Source organism: Sardina pilchardus, chromosome 6 (assembly GCF_963854185.1).
Source record: "Sardina pilchardus chromosome 6, fSarPil1.1, whole genome shotgun sequence".
NCBI lineage: Eukaryota > Metazoa > Chordata > Actinopteri > Clupeiformes > Clupeidae > Sardina > Sardina pilchardus.
In genome coordinates this window covers 34974085-34994319 of record NC_084999.1, presented here as the reverse complement: position 1 = coordinate 34994319, position 20235 = coordinate 34974085, and the positions used below count along the sequence as shown (strand labels likewise).

Here is a 20235-nt window from a genome sequence, read left to right as displayed (position 1 = left end):
ATTTTCACACTTCTTGGTTGAATAAGTCAAAGAGTAACTTGATATCATTCTGATGTTTCAGAATACCAGACAGGCTCTCCTATTCAATTATGATTGCCATCATGTAAAAAAAGAAACAGTAAAAAAAACAAATCACAACATATTTCCCCTCCCCCTTGACCTAAAGTCTAAAGAATGTGCTAATATTATGATATTCAATAAAACATGGAAGATGTCCTACACTGAAATAATAAATAGCCTTTACATGTATGAATGGCCCTAATAATGATAAAGATAAGGAAAAGTTGTTAAATTACCTAAATATAGACGAGGGCCCATAGGGTAAAGATCATGGTGATCATGGAATCTCAGTCAAGTTTGTAACAGAACTAGATTGAAATATCTAGTTCATAATGATTGTTTGGCACCCTGTGGACTATTCATGTCCCAGCAGCATGTTGGTCCAAAACTAGCGAGTTAAACCCTACAAAACCCAACAAACCATACAAAAATCAACAGCAGCACAGTTGCCACTGGTCGAGATTGCTAGAATACCAACAGGTGCCTTTTGGCAATATAGTTGGCTGTGAAAGCTTTTGTTACATTTTTGCAGGGTGGTCCATCCTGGACCAAAGACCTACATAATGCATAGCCTGGACGGCTATTGGTAAATACACATGTGTTTATCTGTCCTTCATATGGCCATATACTATCAAAATTATTTTTTAGCGATACCAAAACTAGTGTAAAAAACACATCACAGTGGCAAATTGATACTGTTGTTTTAAGTGTTCTGTTGTTTTAAATGATTAAATGCTATTTTGAATAATTCTCAACTAATTCATGTATCTCTTATAGGTATGGACATTTGGAGATTTGAGTCTTGGACCAGGATCTTATGACCGATTCACGGTGCAGACATTAGAGAGGCCAACTGGAGTTCTCTCTACACTGGTCCTGTCAGAAACCCTTGCTACAGATTTTCAAATACACTACAACTGCACAGCTTGGAATCGTTTTGGTATGGGTGCTGCAGTGATCACACTTGAGGAGCAAGGTAGATTATTCTTTTGAGAAAAAAAAAAATACATTTGAGATTATTTTTGCCAGCTCATTCTAGTACTTTGACATTAAGAATTTAGTTGACATGTGTAGAAGAAATGTTGTTCTTCACAGCACCAAACTTCACTTCATATCACTTGTGTTTAAAATGTTAAAGAGGACATAGAATTGATTAATCAAGTATTGTACTGTGTTCTCTGATGTTACAATATATACAGTATATTCAACTTTGATTCATAAAAATTAAACTTCAATGGCTTTGCGACATTTAACATCACAAGTACAGTAGGCTCTGTTCTAATTCGCCCATTTTTAGTGGCTATTTTTAAGTTCAAGATTTTTGTATGAAGGAGGGCACAACCATGCATCATGTTCATGATAGCTCTTTGGTTATGCACAACCTCTCCTAATTCATCAAAACCAAGACAAAAATTATTTCCATTCTATGTCACCTTTAAAAATGATAAATGCTTTGTATTCTTGTGCTGATTGTATACAACTTGTGATTTTGCTAAAACATTTAATCCCCTTGAAATGATTATTATTTCTATTGTAAACATGTATGCCTCAAATGTTAATGTTAATTACATTAAGAAAGGAACTAGAGAGTGAAGTGAAGAGAAGTGATTCAATACTTTAGGAAAGGCCACCCCTCAAAACGAAATATCTTAGGATAGCATCTGCCAGTCAGAGAGGCCACAAAAACTCCAGCTATCACCCAACCCATGTAAAATACATTGTACTCCTTTTCATACTTTGTAATCCAGAAATGTGATTAAAGTAATCATTTTAGGGGGATTGCTTTCTGCTTTGACAATAACATCTCCAACTCTATGACAGATGCCTTCCCCATGGTCATTATGATTGGGGCATTAGTAGGTGGGAGCTGCATCCTTATCATCTGCTCAATCACTCTTCTCTCAATTTGCTGCAAACGCTCCATCACAGGTAATTCAAACTAAGTGGTACAGTTTACATGAATGTTCCTATAACATATTATTTGCTGATATTTTCCTTGCATGAATACCTTTTAAATCTCATATCTTTGCCCAAATGTATTCAACTCTATCAGGCCAAATGAGTACGCAACTTACCAAAACTGACCTCAGAGTCCAGATGGGACATAAAGATGACATCAATGTACGAGTGAATGGAGATTTGAAGGAACCCACAGTGAGTGTTTATCTTCCTGTACTTTTCCTACCAGTGGACTGTAGGCAGGACATTCACTTTTGGTATTGCCATTAGTATGATTACAACCTAGTGTCATTCCTTTCAACCATGCATTCTTTTCCAGATATCTTTATTTCCTCTGCACTGTTGTATTATGTTCATTGTGGTATTACCTCCTAGGCTCCACTCAGCAGTGAATCTCCTGCAACATCTCACACTGAACACAGTGATCTGCTGGATGAGGATGACGAAAGATTTGACTTAAAGGTAACACAAATCAAATACATTTACAGTAGCGCCCATCTGAGAGTGTTGTAACTGGAAGTACATTGTGTACAATAATATACAAAATGCACTGTACTGTTTTTTGTAGACTTCTTACTATTATCATATTTTATTCTTCCTCTAACCAAAAATGTGGTGTTTAATTCAACAAGAGCCATTCAACTTAAAAACTTTGTTCAAACTTTGTTACATGGGTCTTCTAAAGAAAAGGGCTGATTTTTTCTAATTTTATTAACAAAAGCAAGCTTATTTCTTTCCCATAGACTTTGCGTTGACCATTATGACATTATAATATGCCAATTAAACTGAGTTGCAACTGCATCAACTGCCAACTGCTCAACATCTAGGCCACCTTGTCTCTCTGTGCATTCAACTAGGAATATTGATACAATACACCAATTTCAACATTCCATCCAACTTTCTCTCCATCCATTGACTTCAAACCATTCATCCATCCATTAAACCATCTGTCTATTGATAGTTTGATTGACTTTCAACTTTTGAAACTATGGAAGCCTTAACCTGACAGTGGGCAGGGGGGCTGGTGGGTTGACCATGAATTTGTGATGGTTGTAATAATTTACTTTTACCGTATTGTTATTGTCTACTTTTGCTTCTCTGAATATACAGGACCCCACAAATGGTTATTACAATGTCCGGGATCATGATGACATAAAAATTCACAGCAACAACTTCTCTGAGTATTCCTCCACCCTGCAATCTGTCTACCCTTCAATGCCCTCACAACCAACTAGTCTGATGTATGGCCAGCAAGACATATATGACTACTCTCATCAAGGCACACAGAGACCCTATAGACAGGTGTCTGTGCAGCAGACACAGAATAATGCTGAGTCTACTGTCTTCATCACTGATCCCCTGTGCAATGGATCAACTTTCCATCCTGCTACAAATGGGCGAGCTTTCACTAGCTACATGAAGCCCAATATTTCCTATGAGAAAATAGATGTCTATGAACAATCTGACCAAGCCAGTAAAGTGTCTAGTTCTTCACACCTATCATATGCTTCCTCACATATTTCTTCACAGCAGTCTGACTACAGTAGACCCTCACAACAGCACCAGCGTATGCAAACACATGTGTGAAATTTGGGTTAATGTTTCATCCTTAATTTGAGTGGATTACTGGGATACCAGGGGAATATGAATATATGTACATACTGTAAACAAAACTTTTAAATAAATGAAAATTGACAACAGATAAGAAAATACTTAAGAACTTGACGCACTTAAAATAGTTCTAGAAAGAATGTTCTTTTTGGCACAAATTGGAAAGTGGCCCAAGCCTGTTGTACATGAACTATCGATGCATAAATAAATAACTATTGATAAACTGTTGGCTTGAGTTTGAATGTGTTACATATAGGTATAACTAAATTAATGATGATCATGTTTCAAAATCCAAATAAGATACCGTACTTGACAAATATCAATACAACAGCAAAGCCTTCATCAGGGTCCAGAAATGTTGTGTAGGTGGCAGCATATATAATATAAATATATGTATACAGCACCCTCCACATTTATTGTCACCCCTGGTAAAGTTGAGTAAAGAGAGGTATGAAAAATAATCTTTTGACAATTTATCTTGGTTTCACATTGAAAGCAATGAGGAAAAATTCAACCTTGAAGGGAAGCCAAGTGCATTTTCCTTTTTGACTCATCCCACTATTTTTTTTCTATAGAGTTCGGTTTCCCGATAACGTTCACTCTTAGCGAGCTACGAAGACTCCAAAGGTATAACTTACCAAAGTTGTTTACCTTTATAGTCGTGGTTCCCGAACTATCACTTAGGAGTCTTCTTACGAAAAGCTCCTTACGTCCGACGTATAAGGCACTGTCCACCATGAAGGTGCTGAATTAGGTGACATCGATTGCTCAGAAATCGATTTTTTCTTTCACGCGGAGGCTTGACAGTCTTATGAAAGCGTTCTTTGCACCAAAAAACATTGCTTATAGTAGCCTATCGCCCCCATAACATTCACGCAACTTCAACGTGGATGAACTTATTAGCACACAATGATAAAAAAGTAGTCTAGAAATATGATCTACGTCCGCCAAGTAGGTTATGTTTTCATCTGGGTTTGTTTGTTGGTGTGTTAGTTTGTTTCCCGTGGATAAAAAGATTCCAACGCTTCATGTTTGAAAGCAGAGGTCTGCGCTCTCTGAGTGCTTTTGTAGTTTGTTTGTTTGTTTGTCTGTTTGTTTGCAAGATAGGCTAACTCTAAAAGTTAAAGATGGATTTTGATTAAATTTCCAGGGAAGATCTGAAATGACCCAAGGAAGAAAGTATTTAATTTTGTGAGTGATTCGTATCACCGTCTGGATGCAGGAGGCGTAGGCTACATGTGTTTGCTTGGGGGAGGTTTGTGCTTTTCTAGTTGAAATAGGCTATGCATACTTTTTTTAATCACAGCTGATTGACCAACATCCTCACTCAGTATTGTGTGCCTTTGGTTAACATTAAACATGAAAGCAAGTCGGCACATTAGGCCTAAACATTGTAGGACGGTGGGGGGAAGCAAAAAATAAAACGCTTTTAATTATTTTCAAATGCGTGCACGTTTCATATTTGTGTGAAAACATTTCCAGAAACTATTTTCTAAATTAGCATACTTACATAAAATCATTGGCGAACCAAAATAGTGATTTTGTATCATATGAGTTGCATGCGTAACGAAAATTGCTGTAGGGTACAGTGGCGGCGACTATTAGGAATGAGCGAGCACGTGACAATTTGGGAGGGGGCTGAGGGGGCTGAGCCTATCCTCCATCTTGGAAGGGTGTATCATTGGTTGCCAGGGGCAACGCCTTCTGAAGAGTCGCGTTTAGAGACTCATCAAAACTGTAGTCTAGATTCTTGTCTACAAGGACCGTACAAGGACAAGCTTATACCAAGCGCAAAGCAGCGATATTTGGAGAAGCTCTCCAGCATCCAAAGTTACTACACTATGCAAGAGTTCAAAAGCCACCAGTCGTTAGAAAGTTATGAGACTTTCTGCTGTGGTTGGGTGCAGGATCTACAAGCCTCGAGGGGCCGGATTCACGAAGCCTTCTTAAGACAAAAATACTTCCTAAGTGGTGCTTTCTTCTTATCTTTTGTCTTAAGAGCAAATTTAAGAAGATTTGATATTCATGAATAAAGTTCTTATGCTTTCTTCTTAAAATGTTTCCTAAGAAAACACTTAAGAACAAATGGTATTCTTGAAAACAAAGATCTTAAATGTAGGCTTAATTTTCCTCGCAACTTTAAGACAACCCTGCACCTGTCTTAAAAACGTTACAGTGTAAAGTCGGGCCTCTTATAGTCATAAATAAACACATTTACCAGTTTTAGACAGCTCGTTTGAAATATCAGCCTTTATTATGTGTACTCACAATATATGAGCCAAACATTTATTGCTAATTTTAGCTTGCTGCTATTGTTTTCGGTAGCTCTGAAAACTCGCATAGACCGAAGGGTTCCTGCCAGCATTCGGCGCACGTCGACGTCAGAGTAGAACACGTTTCATTTCTTAAATATCTAAAGTCCATGGAAATGGCAGTATTATCTAGTAAAAACGGCAAATTCCAAGAAAGAAAAGCGTTTCAAAGTTAAGATAACCGGGAGTGCCTGAAGGTATGACTTTTCCTCTTAGCAACGGTTGCCACTTGTAAACAAAACTCTACCATATGATCGCGTTTAGTGTACGAATGGTGCAGGGCATTCTTATCTAGCTAAGTTCTAAGTGGGAAAACAAAGAAGAGGTACGGGGGCAGTTCTTCACACAGCAGTGATTTCCAATCATTGTCAAGTTGTGCGGAATTAGAACCTACCGGGTTAACAACACACGACCTTAAACAATTCATTTGTGCCACCTACGTCACTATCAAGTAGAACGCCGCCATATTTACGACCGATTTCGCCCAATATGACTGCCCACACTGCCCGTTTGAATGGAAGAGAAAGACAGATAGATCTAGAGAAATGTTCAATTTTAGGCTCCGATCTTTATTTGTTACCCCCAGTTTTCCTTTATCCCTTATTGTCTGCCCCAAGTTTGTTCCAATTGGCTTTCCATATCATACATTTATCTAGTTAACCCCTCATACAGTGGTGTTAATTAGGCTATTTTAAGATAAGGTGACGATGTTCGGGACCGCCCAAACCGGGAAGATAATCCCAAAAATGTGGGATAAAAACGGGGACATTTTCAGGTTGACTCAATCCGATTGAAATACATATAAGTTTTGTCTTCAAAAAACGGGGGGGCTAGGTAGCTTTACTGTATTTTCCCCGGGTCGGGCAACCAAAACCGGGGGCTGTAGGCTACAGGAAACCGGAGACTGCACCGATGCATCAGCATGGGAATAGGCTAGCCTACGTAGGCCTAGGCTATAATAAAAACATGATTCTAGTGGTAGTTTACTGACTAGGTAACGTTAGTTAAGTGGCCAACAGCTAGCAATCTCATGTTAGTGCCCCAACTAATTGAATAAATAGCCGAAAAGAGGCATTCTCCCTCTCACGCAATAACGTTTTTGAAATCGAAACTGGGTTTTGCTGAAGTAGCCGGCTACAGGCAGGTTTTATTACATAAAACCAAGCAACACGGTGTAACCTTAATTTGCTGTTTATTGCTCTGTCTGAAGCACAAAATATAAAAATACCAATCAGACATGCATCACGCAAGACGCATCGATTTCTGTCTCATTCACACCGATAGCAGCCACAACCGCATGCTCTGCAAACTAGCTAACTCTAACCAACTAACATTGGCAAGATATAAAAACAACGTAGCCAGTGTATATAATGAGCACAATACAAGTAGATAGACTACATTACAGAAACAGCACAAACTACAACTCTACTAGATCGCATTTTGATGACACCATACCTCTGCCTCAGGACTGTCGCAGCACCCTCTGGGCTAGGGCTACATGAAAACTGGTAAGGGGTCCTCCGCAGCGTGGGAACCAACTCCTTCCACACCCAAGCCACACACACCCAATAGCCTACTATTTACTGTACCCAGAGGAGTATGAAACAGTTTTTCACCATGCAACATTGTACAGAACATGCAGGGAATAAGGGGAAATCCAGGGAAGCTTAATCAACCCTGCTACAATAGCAAGTTAGTAGGTAGGTTGCCTTTAACGACAGGAGCAAGCTTACCGCAACAACAGCGGTCACACTATAACAGAGGTGAATTCCACCACAACACACCTCTAGTGTTCAAATACACTCATTCACAGGCATGATTTCATACTACTTTGAGTAACTTCACCATCTGTAATAGTGTCTTCTGCGACATTTAAATAATACAATTAAAACTGATTGAACTGACAGTGACCTTTCAGCACCTGATAAGGTAAAATGTACCACTTGACAAGATGACATTGAGCACCACAAATAAGAAAATAAAGACAGATTTTGAGAGCACAACTTACTCTTATGCAGAAACTATGCAACACTGTTAGGTTTGTAGGTTCACCAAAATAACATTTAACATCTATGACTACAAAACAGTACTAACTAATTTAGAAATTATTTTACACCAATAGATTTAGACAACTCAACTCATGGTTCAACATATTTTATTTAAGACCTGTCAAGACAGTGTCAAACAAAGCATTACAATGTTTGGATCCACAATCCAGTTTGAAAGATCCAAAAGATGACATGTGAATACATCGTGCCAATCATGTGATGTGTTGGGGATACACTGTACCAATCATGTGTTGTGATCTCACTGCTGTTCCTTAGGTGGCCATAAGATTAGATCTGAGAATCTGAAAAACATTACATCTAATGTGCTAATGAACACTATGACGACAGTGAATTTAGATATTCCAAAAAAGTGAGCAAAAAAGTATTCATTCAAGGACTGTTCCTCATCCCTGGCCCTTAACTCATGAGCCACACACACTCACTTTCCAGTGCTGACATCTCCGATGCCAGGTCTTTTCATAGTTGTGGTCACTGTGATGGTCAGTAGAAGTAGTAGCCTCTTCATGCTCCTCCACATTGGTGGTTGAACAGCCAGTGAGATTGTTGCAAGTCACGCATTTTGTGCTTCATTGGCTGAATGTTGTTTGTCCTTCTCCCTCGCCGAGGTGTGTGCAAAAAGACTGCGCACAAAACTGGAGTCCAAAGCAGTCGCTCCTAAAAAGTCAGGGCAGAGTAAAATAAAACACGACATGTGTGAGACATTACATTGTCCAACCTGAGTAAATATATTTCTCTTAGAACCTAGCCTAACATGGCCAGGGTCTTTTAAGTAGAGGCTGCGCAAAGCACAGACCTTTATTTGGGGCAGGATTTGTTCAAAACGACCACGGCTATTACCCGAGGCTCAGCTATAAATAAAGTATGTATAATATGAGGATTTACGATGTAGGTCTTAATAAGGGACAGATACAGAAATTAGGAAGTTAACTACTGGGTTTAGCCAGAGACAGTAAAAGATAGGGATAGCATAATAGCCTAATTAAGTTATGGTTACGGTATTTAGCAGACGCCCATACAAATAACAACGATACAGTGGGCTATAAGCTATTTAACAGTAACAATTTCAAAGTTGATGATACTACATTAATGACAATAGAATAATCCGACTTCAGCATTTGTGTTCATGTGAAATATAGGTTTTAGTAGGCTATCAAATGGAATAAGACATTGCAAGATTGCAATTTCAATGTGCTAACGTTAAAATAATAGACACCATACCAGCTACCATCTACTAGCAGCTAACACAACACAAACGCATTGCATAAGATATTATATCATGCGTGATGTTTACAAAACGTGTGAACCTCATGAACTTGACTGATTGATATAGTCAATCAAGTTTTGTAAGTGTTGTCCAAACGTGTCTCTTGTTGTTGTTAGCCCTAGATGCTACTAAGTTGAGAAGGCTCGCTTACCTGACACGAAAGTGTTCATTGCATGGTGTATCGTGGTTATCCAAACATCTCTTCGAATGGCAGCTACTTCTTTCTTCTTTCTTTTGGTATAACGTTAGCATAACATACCAGTTCAGGGTTCCTCAACTGTACAACACATAGCTAACATGACTGTGTGACCTTAACCTGTTGAACTTGTTAGCAGCTAATCATTTCCCTCGAGCCGCTGGCTCCGTGGTCACTCCGTGGCCCCGTGGTCACACTTTTTCTTCGGTTTTCTCAGTTTAAATACAACGCGAAATGAATTTCCAAATCTCCACTTTTGCCCGAGTTTTGTTTAGGAATAATCGTATTCAGAGGCGAAATCGCCGTTTGCGTGTAAAACGAAGGGAACAAACGAAGGGGAAAGTTTCTATTATTTAAGATATCCATGTATGAGTGAATGGCGCCGCCTAGTGAGCGACTCGAATCGGTCGGCAAGATGGCGGCGCAAAGTTACTGTGACGTCAGGTGGTCCAAACGAATTCTTTGCCGCCCGGTATCAGGACCACCCTTCCAACCAGGGGAGGAGCTCCGTTTGGAGGAGCTCAGCTCACGGCTGTGACGACACTTTCTCATTCCGCGTCGCGAGTCGAAACAGGTGCAGCTAAGAGAGATCTACGTCTGTTCCAGACCACTCTTACCAACGAACGACGTGCAAAAGACATTCGTAGCAAAGAAGCTTTCGGGAAATGCGTGAGGTACTTAAGGTAGAGCTTAAGATAGAGGTTACGAACTACGTAGCGTTAAGGGAAACCGGCCCCAGATCAGGGGACTGAGATGGCCATAACAGAAACTTGATTTTGTGTTCAGCAAACAATTTTTTGTGTTAATCTGGACATGTGTTGTTGTTCATTGACCTGCGGGATGATCCCATCATGACCATATCTTGGCAGAGACTGACAGATTTGTTTTGAAGATTTTTCTTGGAGTTCATGATAACATGCACCCTAGCCTACTGAAGTTCCCAGGGCATTTGGAATAAAAAGAGACTTTCACAGATTGAACCCAGAACACAGGAAAGATGGTACAGTAGCAGTTTTAACTGTGATTTAATGTGCAGTGGAAACAAAAGAGTATTCAAACAATCACGGGAATCTAGCAGGCAAAGACAGAGCAGAAATTCTAGTCAATGTGTAAAAACAAAACAGAAAGTCAAGGGCAAACAGTCTAAAATAGTCATTTAAAAGTGTGGTCAGAAACAATCCAAAGTTCAGTATCAACTTCAGTTAAAAATCCAAAAGATAAGATTCCCAAATTTAACCAAGACAACAGCGCAGCAGCGCGGCAACAGACGTGGCACGATAACTCTGCACTGAAAAATTCCCAGAACCAGGCTTAAATAGCCTACTGTGCCTTATTAGGTAATCAGACACAAGTGTGCTGAGCAGCAGAGCAAGGAGACAGGGGATACGGTAGACCAGCAGCAAGATGTGGCATGGAGTCAACCACCTGGCAGCAGAGTGCTCCCAGTCCAGCCAGGTAGCCACCAGAAAACCTGGCTTAGGATCTGAAAGGTCCTGGGCGATTCGTGACACAGACCCACAATATCACAGACCCTCCACCATATTTAATTCATGCCTTACACAGTGCATAAGTGGCTTTCTGCTCTGCTTTCGCCTGCTGGTTAGGCACATGTGTACTTTAAAGTATATCATTCGTCTCTGTACACCAACCTTGAGTGTGTGTTGCCAAAAAGCACCATTTTCATTTCATTGACAATTAGAACACGATTACAGACAAAGTTCCTGTAGCATTCAGTGACTCCAGCCATGTATATTTGTAATTAAATCACAGGAAAGGGTTTGACCTGGCATACCCGCTAAATAATCAATTAGTACAGAGGTCACTTTTGAAGATTCTTTGGGGACTTGGTGACCCAAACATATTTTTTCTGTAACTCTCCGACAATGACCCTTATGGAATTCTTTGCCTCTCTTACCATCCTTGTCACTGTGCATCAGAGCAAGATAAACATGTGTCTTTGTTCAAGCAAGTTTGCCACATTTGATTGGACATTTTATTGGAACTTTTCAATCACTGTTTTAACTGTACATTTTTACATGGCCATTTTTAACTGAGTTATGTATCTACTTTATTGCAGTCATTGCCTGACTCACTCCTTTTACTTGAATTGAGTGTGCTAACAGACACTCTGGTTAACGTAAAGAAGTTGGATATGATTAGAAAAAAAGGTTTCTGTTACATTTTGCTTGTACGATTTCCTCTCAGAATAAATTTGTTTCAGCAAAAGCTAAATTTTTTAACACCTGCCTTTTGTCAACTTAACCAGATGTGCCAGCAATTTGCAGAGTACTGTAAGCAATTACACTGTAATGAAATAGAAAAAACAATGTGCACAGCTATATGAAATTTAGCATTTTGCAATTTTGCATTTACACAAATGGGTTACCTTTTATAACATGAAGTCTTACGAAATGCTTAATTATATATTCAGTAATCATCAGATAACAATAATTAATTACTTACAAACAGTTTATAAGACACTCAAAATGCATTGTACTAGGGGTGTGGATCTCTCCCTTTTAAGACGATTCGATTCGTATTGATTTATAAAGCTACGATACGATTCACAGACGACGCGGTTTAATACAGAACGATTCTGTGCGATTCGATACGATTCGATACGATGCGATGCGATACGATACGATACGATGCAGTAATAGGCCCCAAAATGCAATATAGTTCTAAATCTCGTTTTATTTTCCACACGACAGGTTTTTTTTTTTTTTTTGCTACTTTAAATGCCATGAGAAAAATTACAATTGCATGTCATTAGTTACATTTTTTCCAAAAGACTTGATTGACTGGATTGAAAGGCTGAACAAACATTATGATAATAAGAATGTGGCCAAATGCCTCTAAACGAAATCACTCGGCCAATTAATAGAGATACATTATCACCCCATAGCTGCTGAACAAATCGTTCAAAACTATGAGATGTAGCTGTAGCTCTTGGGAAAGAGTGTCTGTCTGGATTACCTTTCACACCTTGTGAGAAGCGTGTTCAACAAATCAACAATATGACAGGTAATCAATAGCCTACCCTCCCTCTCAGTCAACATTCAGACGTGCACCGAACATACAGTAAGGCACCGAAGCATTGGGGAGACAGCCGCGGAAAGGGAAATGCAGGAGGCTGACAAGGGGTGTTTGTTGTAGCCTACAGTATGAAGCTAGGTTTGAGGCTTGTGCTTACGACTGAGTATGACTTCGTTCAGGATACTGCAACACACGTTAACACACGTGTTATCTGCATTTCACTAAACTCGACAACTAGCCTAGTTTGTTGCCACTGTAGCAGTGACGCTACTTACCCTCGTTGGGAAAGGCTAGACGCTCTGGTGTGTTAGCAAATCAGGGTCGGTCTTATGATTTTGAAAGTAACATAATTAGTAACATTAGTTTTCTGATTCGTCCTTTTAAAATCGATTTATCTATCGATTCATAGTACATTTAAACCAATGCAGGGATTTGCCTTCCGATGCACTCGCATTTTGAACGTTCCGAATGATTTCCGATACGTAGCCTATCGGTTAATTTTTACACCCCTACATTGTAGGCTACAGTATGCACTGTGTAATTCATTTCTTACACAGTGCATACATGATACTGTACATCAGTGACTTGCAAACTTGTATGTGATCTATGAATAAATAGTAAATAACTAACTAACCCTTTAATAATACCCATGGTTTGCTAAAATGTCTTATCATAAAGTACTCAAAAACATGCTGATTACAAACTCATGCAAATTCAATACCTTTTACACTTTCCTTTCCATTATTTTCTACGACTAATATACTTATACCTAATGTATCTTGCTTAGATGAGTATTTATTAGGCCCATATGTATATTCAATCATGTCACAAGTCTAGTAATCTATGCATGGTAAGGTTTATTGTGTTTGTATTGTTGATTAATAACTATAACTTAAAGAGTATGTGATTGTTAAAACAATCAGGCGTGAACTACAGGTAGATTGAAGTTGATATAGGACCATGAATGTCTGCTGATTGTGTTTCCACTGTTGTCATAGTCAATCATCGATGTGGCACTCAGTATAGCACATGTTCTTTCAGTTTAAAGACATGATTTAGGTCTCATGTAAGACAATCAAAACTTCAGCAATTTCTTCCAATAACAGTTTTAATTTGGGTTACATGAAATGCAGTTTTTTTATTCAACATGATAGCCTACTGTTATGCAGGTTTGATAAGCAGGCACACAACCAGCATGATTTTATATAAAATATTACAACGCTACTTGTAACTAGATCGATATACTGCCTCAAACAATGACATGATCTAAATAAGCAGAGTAGCAATATTTTGAAGAAACACTGAGAAACCACTTACAGTCAGTATGTTTACATGCACATGCTACAGTTATAGCTCGGCTAGGTGATTTGACTGAACTACAGTAACTGTCTTTCTCTGAGTATAGGCTACTTGCACAGAGGGGGAATCGCTTTATTGACCAAAGTATGCATGACTTACTCTGCTGTACTAGGAGGCGATTTGCCCTCCTTGTCCACAAACCTCAAAACATTCCAAATTAGCTTTGTTAGCTTGCAAACTAGCAGACTTTGCATCATCAGTGTAGCATAGTTAAAGTTAACATTTTTGATGGACATTCTGGGGGATATAAATTCATGTATGAAAGAAAGTTCAATTGATTGTATACATGCATGAGTACTTCAACCTTAGTTCTATCGCATTATCTGAATGTTTAAGTTTGACTAAGAACTTCAATTAGACTTATTTACATGCATTTAAAAAGTCCGGTTTCGATCGGGTTCAAGTCAACATACTGGGTGTTATCAATACCAGATATGTTCATGGTGGGTACTGCACATTTAAAAGCAAACAACAAACAAAGACACAGCTTGTAAGAACAACATACATTTGGAAACATAACAAGAAAGTTGGTAACACTAATCAGATTGATAACTTCATTATTCTTGTTAAGGTTGATAACACAGAAAGGGTGGCAACAATCTTTACAGATGCTTTGTCATCATTTGCCTTCCTAATTGAACTTTGTTTTATCTTTTCAGTTAGATAAATTGAATTCTGTATCACACTATTTCAACTTAAGATATCAGGTTAACAATTCACTTATACTTCCAAAGGGAATGATAACCTCCATGAGAGTACTTCACAACAGACACACGACATAAGCTATCCTACAATTTTGTACAGAAGAATAGTCCACACTGGTAACAGAGGGTAACTGTTGTAAGAAATATTGGGTTGAAATAACATTTAAAAATGAAAGAAATCCGCAATTTGAGGACAGTGGCAACATTACATCATACTGCCGAAGCAGAATGTCAATGTGATTGTAACATTGTCTTTTACAAACATTCCATCACCAGAGTTTTTAATGAAAGCCTAATCCAAAGCCATTCTACATGTATGTAAAATCAGACCGAATCAAGAAAATAGTTGCTGCATTGTCTGAAATTTTGCATATTGTCTGAGTTTGTCTACATGATGTTTTAGGTTCGATTGTTTTTGTCAGCTTTTTTTTTTTTTACATATTTTTACATCAAAAATACCTTACCTCGGAGGCCATGTTTAGACATGAATGTCTTTAAAAAGTATTATTCCAAGCTTGTGCAAACATACAAAAACATACAGTAGTACCCTGAACGTCATTTTGCTCTTTTTTCCCCAAATCTATATGGAATGACCCATATGTGACCTCCAACCCAAGCACCTCTGCACTAAATACCTGTATTTTCATGGATCCAGTCCCGCAGTTTAGTTACACGAGAATACACACCAGGCTTATTGCGACGGGCACAACCTTCACCCCAACTCACAACGCCTGATTGGAACCACTTCCCAGCCTCTGACTGACACACCAAGGGGCCACCTGAGTCTCCCTGCAATGCGGGGGAAAACAGTTAAAAATATTACAGAAAAAAACGATCACTGCTTTATAAAGAGGTTAATTAAGTATCCAGTTACCAGGCAAGTACAAATAGTTTTTTTGAAGACTACAGAAGACATAGAAAGTGTTTGTAACACTTTATATTAAGACACACAGGGCCAGATGCACTAACGTTTTGCGCCCATTTCAGACGTAACGTGTGCGTATAAACATGGGGAGGATATGTACAAACAAGCCGCAATGAGGGAAACGCGCAGACTGCCTGCCGTGGGAGCTGAAGATGGCTATTTGCGCTTTTCCGTGTCATGCATATTAAGCAAGTACAGGGGAGGAGAGGTGCTAATAGCGATTGATTAAGTATTCCGCCAGATGTATGAAAACAGTGCACGTCTATTTTGCGTTGAAAAACTTCCGCCTTCTGAAAGCAGGTGTAATCCAGATTGCGGTTAAATGCGTCTACTAGAAAAACTTTTAGAGACAGCTGAATCAATATTCAGAGCATCCGTTTCCTTCATTGTACTATGTCAAAAGCAACCTTAACTTTTGTTTGCCTCTCTAAAATCGTATTTTCTCTTTCACGACATAGCCTACACTTCCCAATCTGTTAGACTAGGCAATAAGTCATAGCCTATCCCAAGTCTACGTGCAGTAAATAGTGGATTTGAAGAACTACTAAGCCTACTCTGTCTGTCGCTGCTCGTTGACATCTCTTTGAATCGTGTATGACCGCTAAACTTTGATTCTTTTTATTGCTGCAATATTCAACTGCGCTCGTTGTTCAGCTCTGCATGTGCAATTGGCGTGATACAGGGGGCGGGAACGGGCGGCACTGAACGCCATTAACGTAATGAAGTGACAGCTTGGTAAATACCACACAATATAGCAAAGCACAGCGTTCGCACTCTGCACATACAAAAACTCGCTATTTGCGCTGTCTTAGTACATCTGGCCCACAGTCTTCTTTTCTAAATTCATGCACTGCAAAAAAATAAAATCTAACCAAGTGTTATCGATCTTATATTAAGAACAAAATAATATTTGGCATTATTTTAATTATATAGAAGCATAATGAAGAGACTTACCTATTGTTCTCTCAAAAGATCATTTTGATTTAATTGAAGAAGACTTTGACTTATTTTAAGTAGTCTTGTCAAGACAAATTTACTTAACGCACTAGCAGACAAATTTGCTTGTTTTTAGGGCAAATTTGCTTACAGTTTTTCTCAAATGCTAAAACACAAAAGCCAATCCTCCAAACAAAATGACCAGTTGTCTTAACACATTTACTAAATCTAGCCACAATTTTCCAATACCATAAACACATTTCACATGAAGACACAATTCACAAAACACAATACTCCGTTCTCATAAATCTAAGCACATTTTTCCTTGCTAAAACACATGTTGCAAAACATTTTCTCAAATGAAAGCTCATGTGATGCAAAATGCTTGCCACAGTCAGCAATAACTGAACACAATGAACACACCTGGCGTCATTTATTACACACAACGGCTCAAAAATGAAGACACTTATTGCTAATGCGCACATTGACTGTGGTGTGTGTGTGTGTGGTGTGAATGAAGAATATAAAAGAACTTCACACCCTGATCACGTTTTCAAGAGTACTGTTGTGTGCAATAGATTCTGTTTTTTGCATTGTGTTGTGTTACAGTAGTGTACTTGCAGAATTTTTGCACACAACAGTACTCACGTTTTCAAGAGTACTGTTGTGTGCAATAGATTCTGGTTTTTGCATTGTGTACTTGCAGAATTTTCTGCGCTCTTCCTATGAAACTCACAACTCTAAATGAAGAGCTCTTTTCCAAAATGCTATAAATCCATTTTTGAAAACATTACTGTACTGTAACAAATCATGTTACTGTATTAACAGCAATTGTATGCTTCAGGTAATATCAATAAAAATGCAGCTGTTTTGTTTTTATTGAGTAAAGATAAATTACTGTAACTAAACATAACCCAATACAGTTTCACTGAGATTACTTGAAAAACAAAATGTAAAAATATATTTATGAAAATTCATTAGTAAAATGGTGGATATAGCATTTTGGAAAAGAACTCTTCAAATGTCTAATCCTCTGCAGAGATCTAAGAAGATCCGTTACTCTAAAGTTTTTTTAAAAATATGCATTGGCAGTTATGAAACAAAGAACCTTCTCACAAATTGAGGATTGTGTTTTCAATTGTTTTGCTGTAGTGTGTAATAATGTGTATAGTGTTTACATTTTTGAAAGCTTCGAGCTGCTCTTTTGGTGTGAAAGTTTGAGATTTGAAGTGAGAAGGTGTGGTTGTGCTTATGAAGCTTTAGAAAAGGGTATTGTGTTTCGACATTGGGGAACATGGAGGAAACGTTTGTGAAATGTGTTTTAGCATTTGAGAAAAACTGTAATCCACTGGCCGACAAATTTGCTTGTTTTCAGGATGAGACGTCTTAAAAGAAGTCAAACTCAAATAGCAACTATTTTTTTTTCTTGATATAAGTTTAATAACACTTGATTAGATTTTATTAGATAAGCAGTTTTTGTAGCGTGGGGGCATGTTCATGAGCCCCCATGTTCATGGCCCCAAAGTGTAGTACTGTAGCTGCCTGGCTGCTTTAGCTGTTTAAGTTTTTTTTAAGTTTACTGGCAAGGATATGGAGTCAAACTTCATGTAGTCATTATCAGGACTGGAGTGAGCCCGTACTTGACGGGTTCTTTCATAATACATTCATAACAGGTGTCATGAACTGCACATGAAGAAGCATTCATGACTGTTTCATGAAACATGACTCAACATTCATACCAACACTTTCATGAATGTGGAAGACAAAACAACGAATACTTGTCAAAATAAAAGTCCAACAATCTAGTAATCTGTATTATGAATCCTCTCCAGCGTTTGTAAACATCTCATGATTATTTTACTTCAAATGTCACTTTACTATACGAGTTGTGAAGTATTCATCATACTGGGAAGTGAACTACTGACCATCTGTGGACCTCTGAATGGTTGGACATTCCTGTTTTATATATCTATATACAGTCATTGGTGCAGACAATTATGCATTCTTCAGAGGTTACTATCATAAAATAAACAAACAAAAAACGAAATTCTCCTGGACACTGGACTTCCTCGTTGACTGAGATGTGACACGATCAGGTTGGCTAAAACAAAAAAGACAGCAATGTTGCTTTGCAATTGTTGGACTTTTATTTTGACAAGTCTTTGACGTTTTGTCTTCCACATTCATGAAAGGGTTGGTATGAATGTTGAGTCATGTTTCATGGAACACTAATGAATGCTTCATGTGCAGTTCATGACAGCTGTTATGAATGTGTTATGAACGAACCCTTCAAGTAAAGTGTTACCCCAATTACTCTATACTAAATAATGCTACCTTTCAATAACAATAGAAAAATGGCATTTATGTATGCCAGGACATTGTGCATGCACACGCACACGCACACACACACACACACACACACACACACACACACACACACACACACACACACACACACCTTTAAAGAGGACAGAGAATGGATGAATTGAGTATATTGTACTATGTTCTCTGATGTTACAGTAATATTCAACTTTAATTCATAAAAACTAAACTCAATTGCAATTTTACAAGCCCGATTAAAACCTTATATTTTGGCTGGGTATTGAAATGGTCTGTTTGACTAAATGGCGCCCTCTTTGGCAACCCCAATTGAACTTCAATGGCTTTGCGATATTTGACATCACAAGCTTTGTTCTAATTCGCCCATTTTTTAGTGGCTATTTTTAAGTTGAAGATTTTTGTATGAAGGAGGGCACAACCATGCCTCACGTTCATGACAGCTCTTTGGTTATGCACAACCTCTCCTAATTCATCAAAACCATGACAAAAATTATTTCCATTCTATGTCACCTTTAAGTATCTCTCTATGCCTCTCCTTCACATTTGAGGTGTGTCATGTGGCAAAACAAATATTTTAAAGTAAGTTAAGAAGTGTCAGAAGTTCAGATGGTAAAAAGTGCCCCAAAATGAGGAATCATTTTGAGGAATTTATATATTTATTATCACTATTAATACTTGCACAAACAATAACTCATGTTGCTAGATAAACTCAATAAGAACAAACCTGGCAGGCATCCACCCCTCCTCTGAGAAATCCACTGCACATCATTCTTGAGGTGACCTGGCCCTCTGTCACTACATTACACACTGTGTCATTAATTATCTTGACCTCTGCTTTTTGCAGTACTTTGGCAAGGCGTCCTATAAAAAAGTGAAACATAAATCCAAGATGGCTTTAACTCCCAATGAACTCATACTGTATCCTATATGAGTGAACATTAACTCAAATATCAACTTCACAAATGTTTCATTATATGGTACAGTCGTCTTCTACAGAATCACTTTACCAAATACATGGAAGAAATGCACCTGTTATCGGTCTGGTTACTGTAACTTGTATGTTGAACTGTTTGGACTCCCTGTTCATCTTTCCCATTTAAAGAGATATTCCACCATTTTTGGAAATAAGCTCATTTTCCACCTCCCCTCGAGCAAAACAATTGATATTTACCTTTCTGGTCTAATCTGATACAATGATCTATGCTAGGCTGAAGCTAAAAGTTTTATTGCCAGACTTTCAGAATGGCTGGATGAACAGGAAAAAGGTAAATATCAATTATTTTGCTCGAGGGGAGGTTGGAAATTAGCTTATTTCCAAAAATGGTAGAATATCCCTTTAACACAATGCTAAAGGGCGCTGTATGCTGAATTGACCAGGAGTATCTAAAATTGTATGTGCCGCAAATGTATCTCTCCCAATCACATTAGCAATTGTCTCAGTATAACTGAGATTGTAAAAGGGAA

At 38.3% G+C, this 20235-nt stretch overlaps 2 protein-coding genes and 1 long non-coding RNA gene across 4 annotated transcripts in view; 1 reads left to right on the top strand and 2 right to left on the bottom strand.

Annotated features, from left to right (window-relative positions):
- Positions 1-3843, top strand: part of kirrel3l (kirre like nephrin family adhesion molecule 3, like) — a 33596-nt gene extending 29753 nt beyond the window's left edge. For both annotated transcript variants that reach the window (XM_062539672.1, XM_062539671.1), the window contains exons 11-15: positions 838-1036; positions 1882-1989; positions 2114-2214; positions 2395-2481; positions 3130-3843. In XM_062539672.1, the coding sequence (XP_062395656.1) occupies positions 838-1036; positions 1882-1989; positions 2114-2214; positions 2395-2481; positions 3130-3606 (972 nt within the window). In that variant the 3' untranslated portion in view covers positions 3607-3843. The remainder of the gene's footprint in view (positions 1-837; positions 1037-1881; positions 1990-2113; positions 2215-2394; positions 2482-3129) is intronic.
- A 4237-nt stretch (positions 3844-8080) lies between these two features.
- Positions 8081-9472, bottom strand: LOC134082217 (uncharacterized). Its single transcript, XR_009939603.1, has 2 exons — positions 9427-9472; positions 8081-8665 (listed from the first exon to the last, which is right to left on the bottom strand). It is a non-coding gene; the product is annotated as an uncharacterized LOC134082217 (long non-coding RNA).
- A 4125-nt stretch (positions 9473-13597) lies between these two features.
- The window catches only part of st14 (ST14 transmembrane serine protease matriptase), a 58305-nt gene continuing 51667 nt past the window's right edge, over positions 13598-20235 (bottom strand). Inside the window, exons 19-20 of the mRNA XM_062539670.1 lie at positions 19496-19632; positions 13598-15359 (exon numbers count right to left, since the gene is read on the bottom strand). Coding sequence (XP_062395654.1) covers positions 15198-15359; positions 19496-19632 — 299 coding nt within the window. The 3' untranslated portion in view covers positions 13598-15197. The remainder of the gene's footprint in view (positions 15360-19495; positions 19633-20235) is intronic.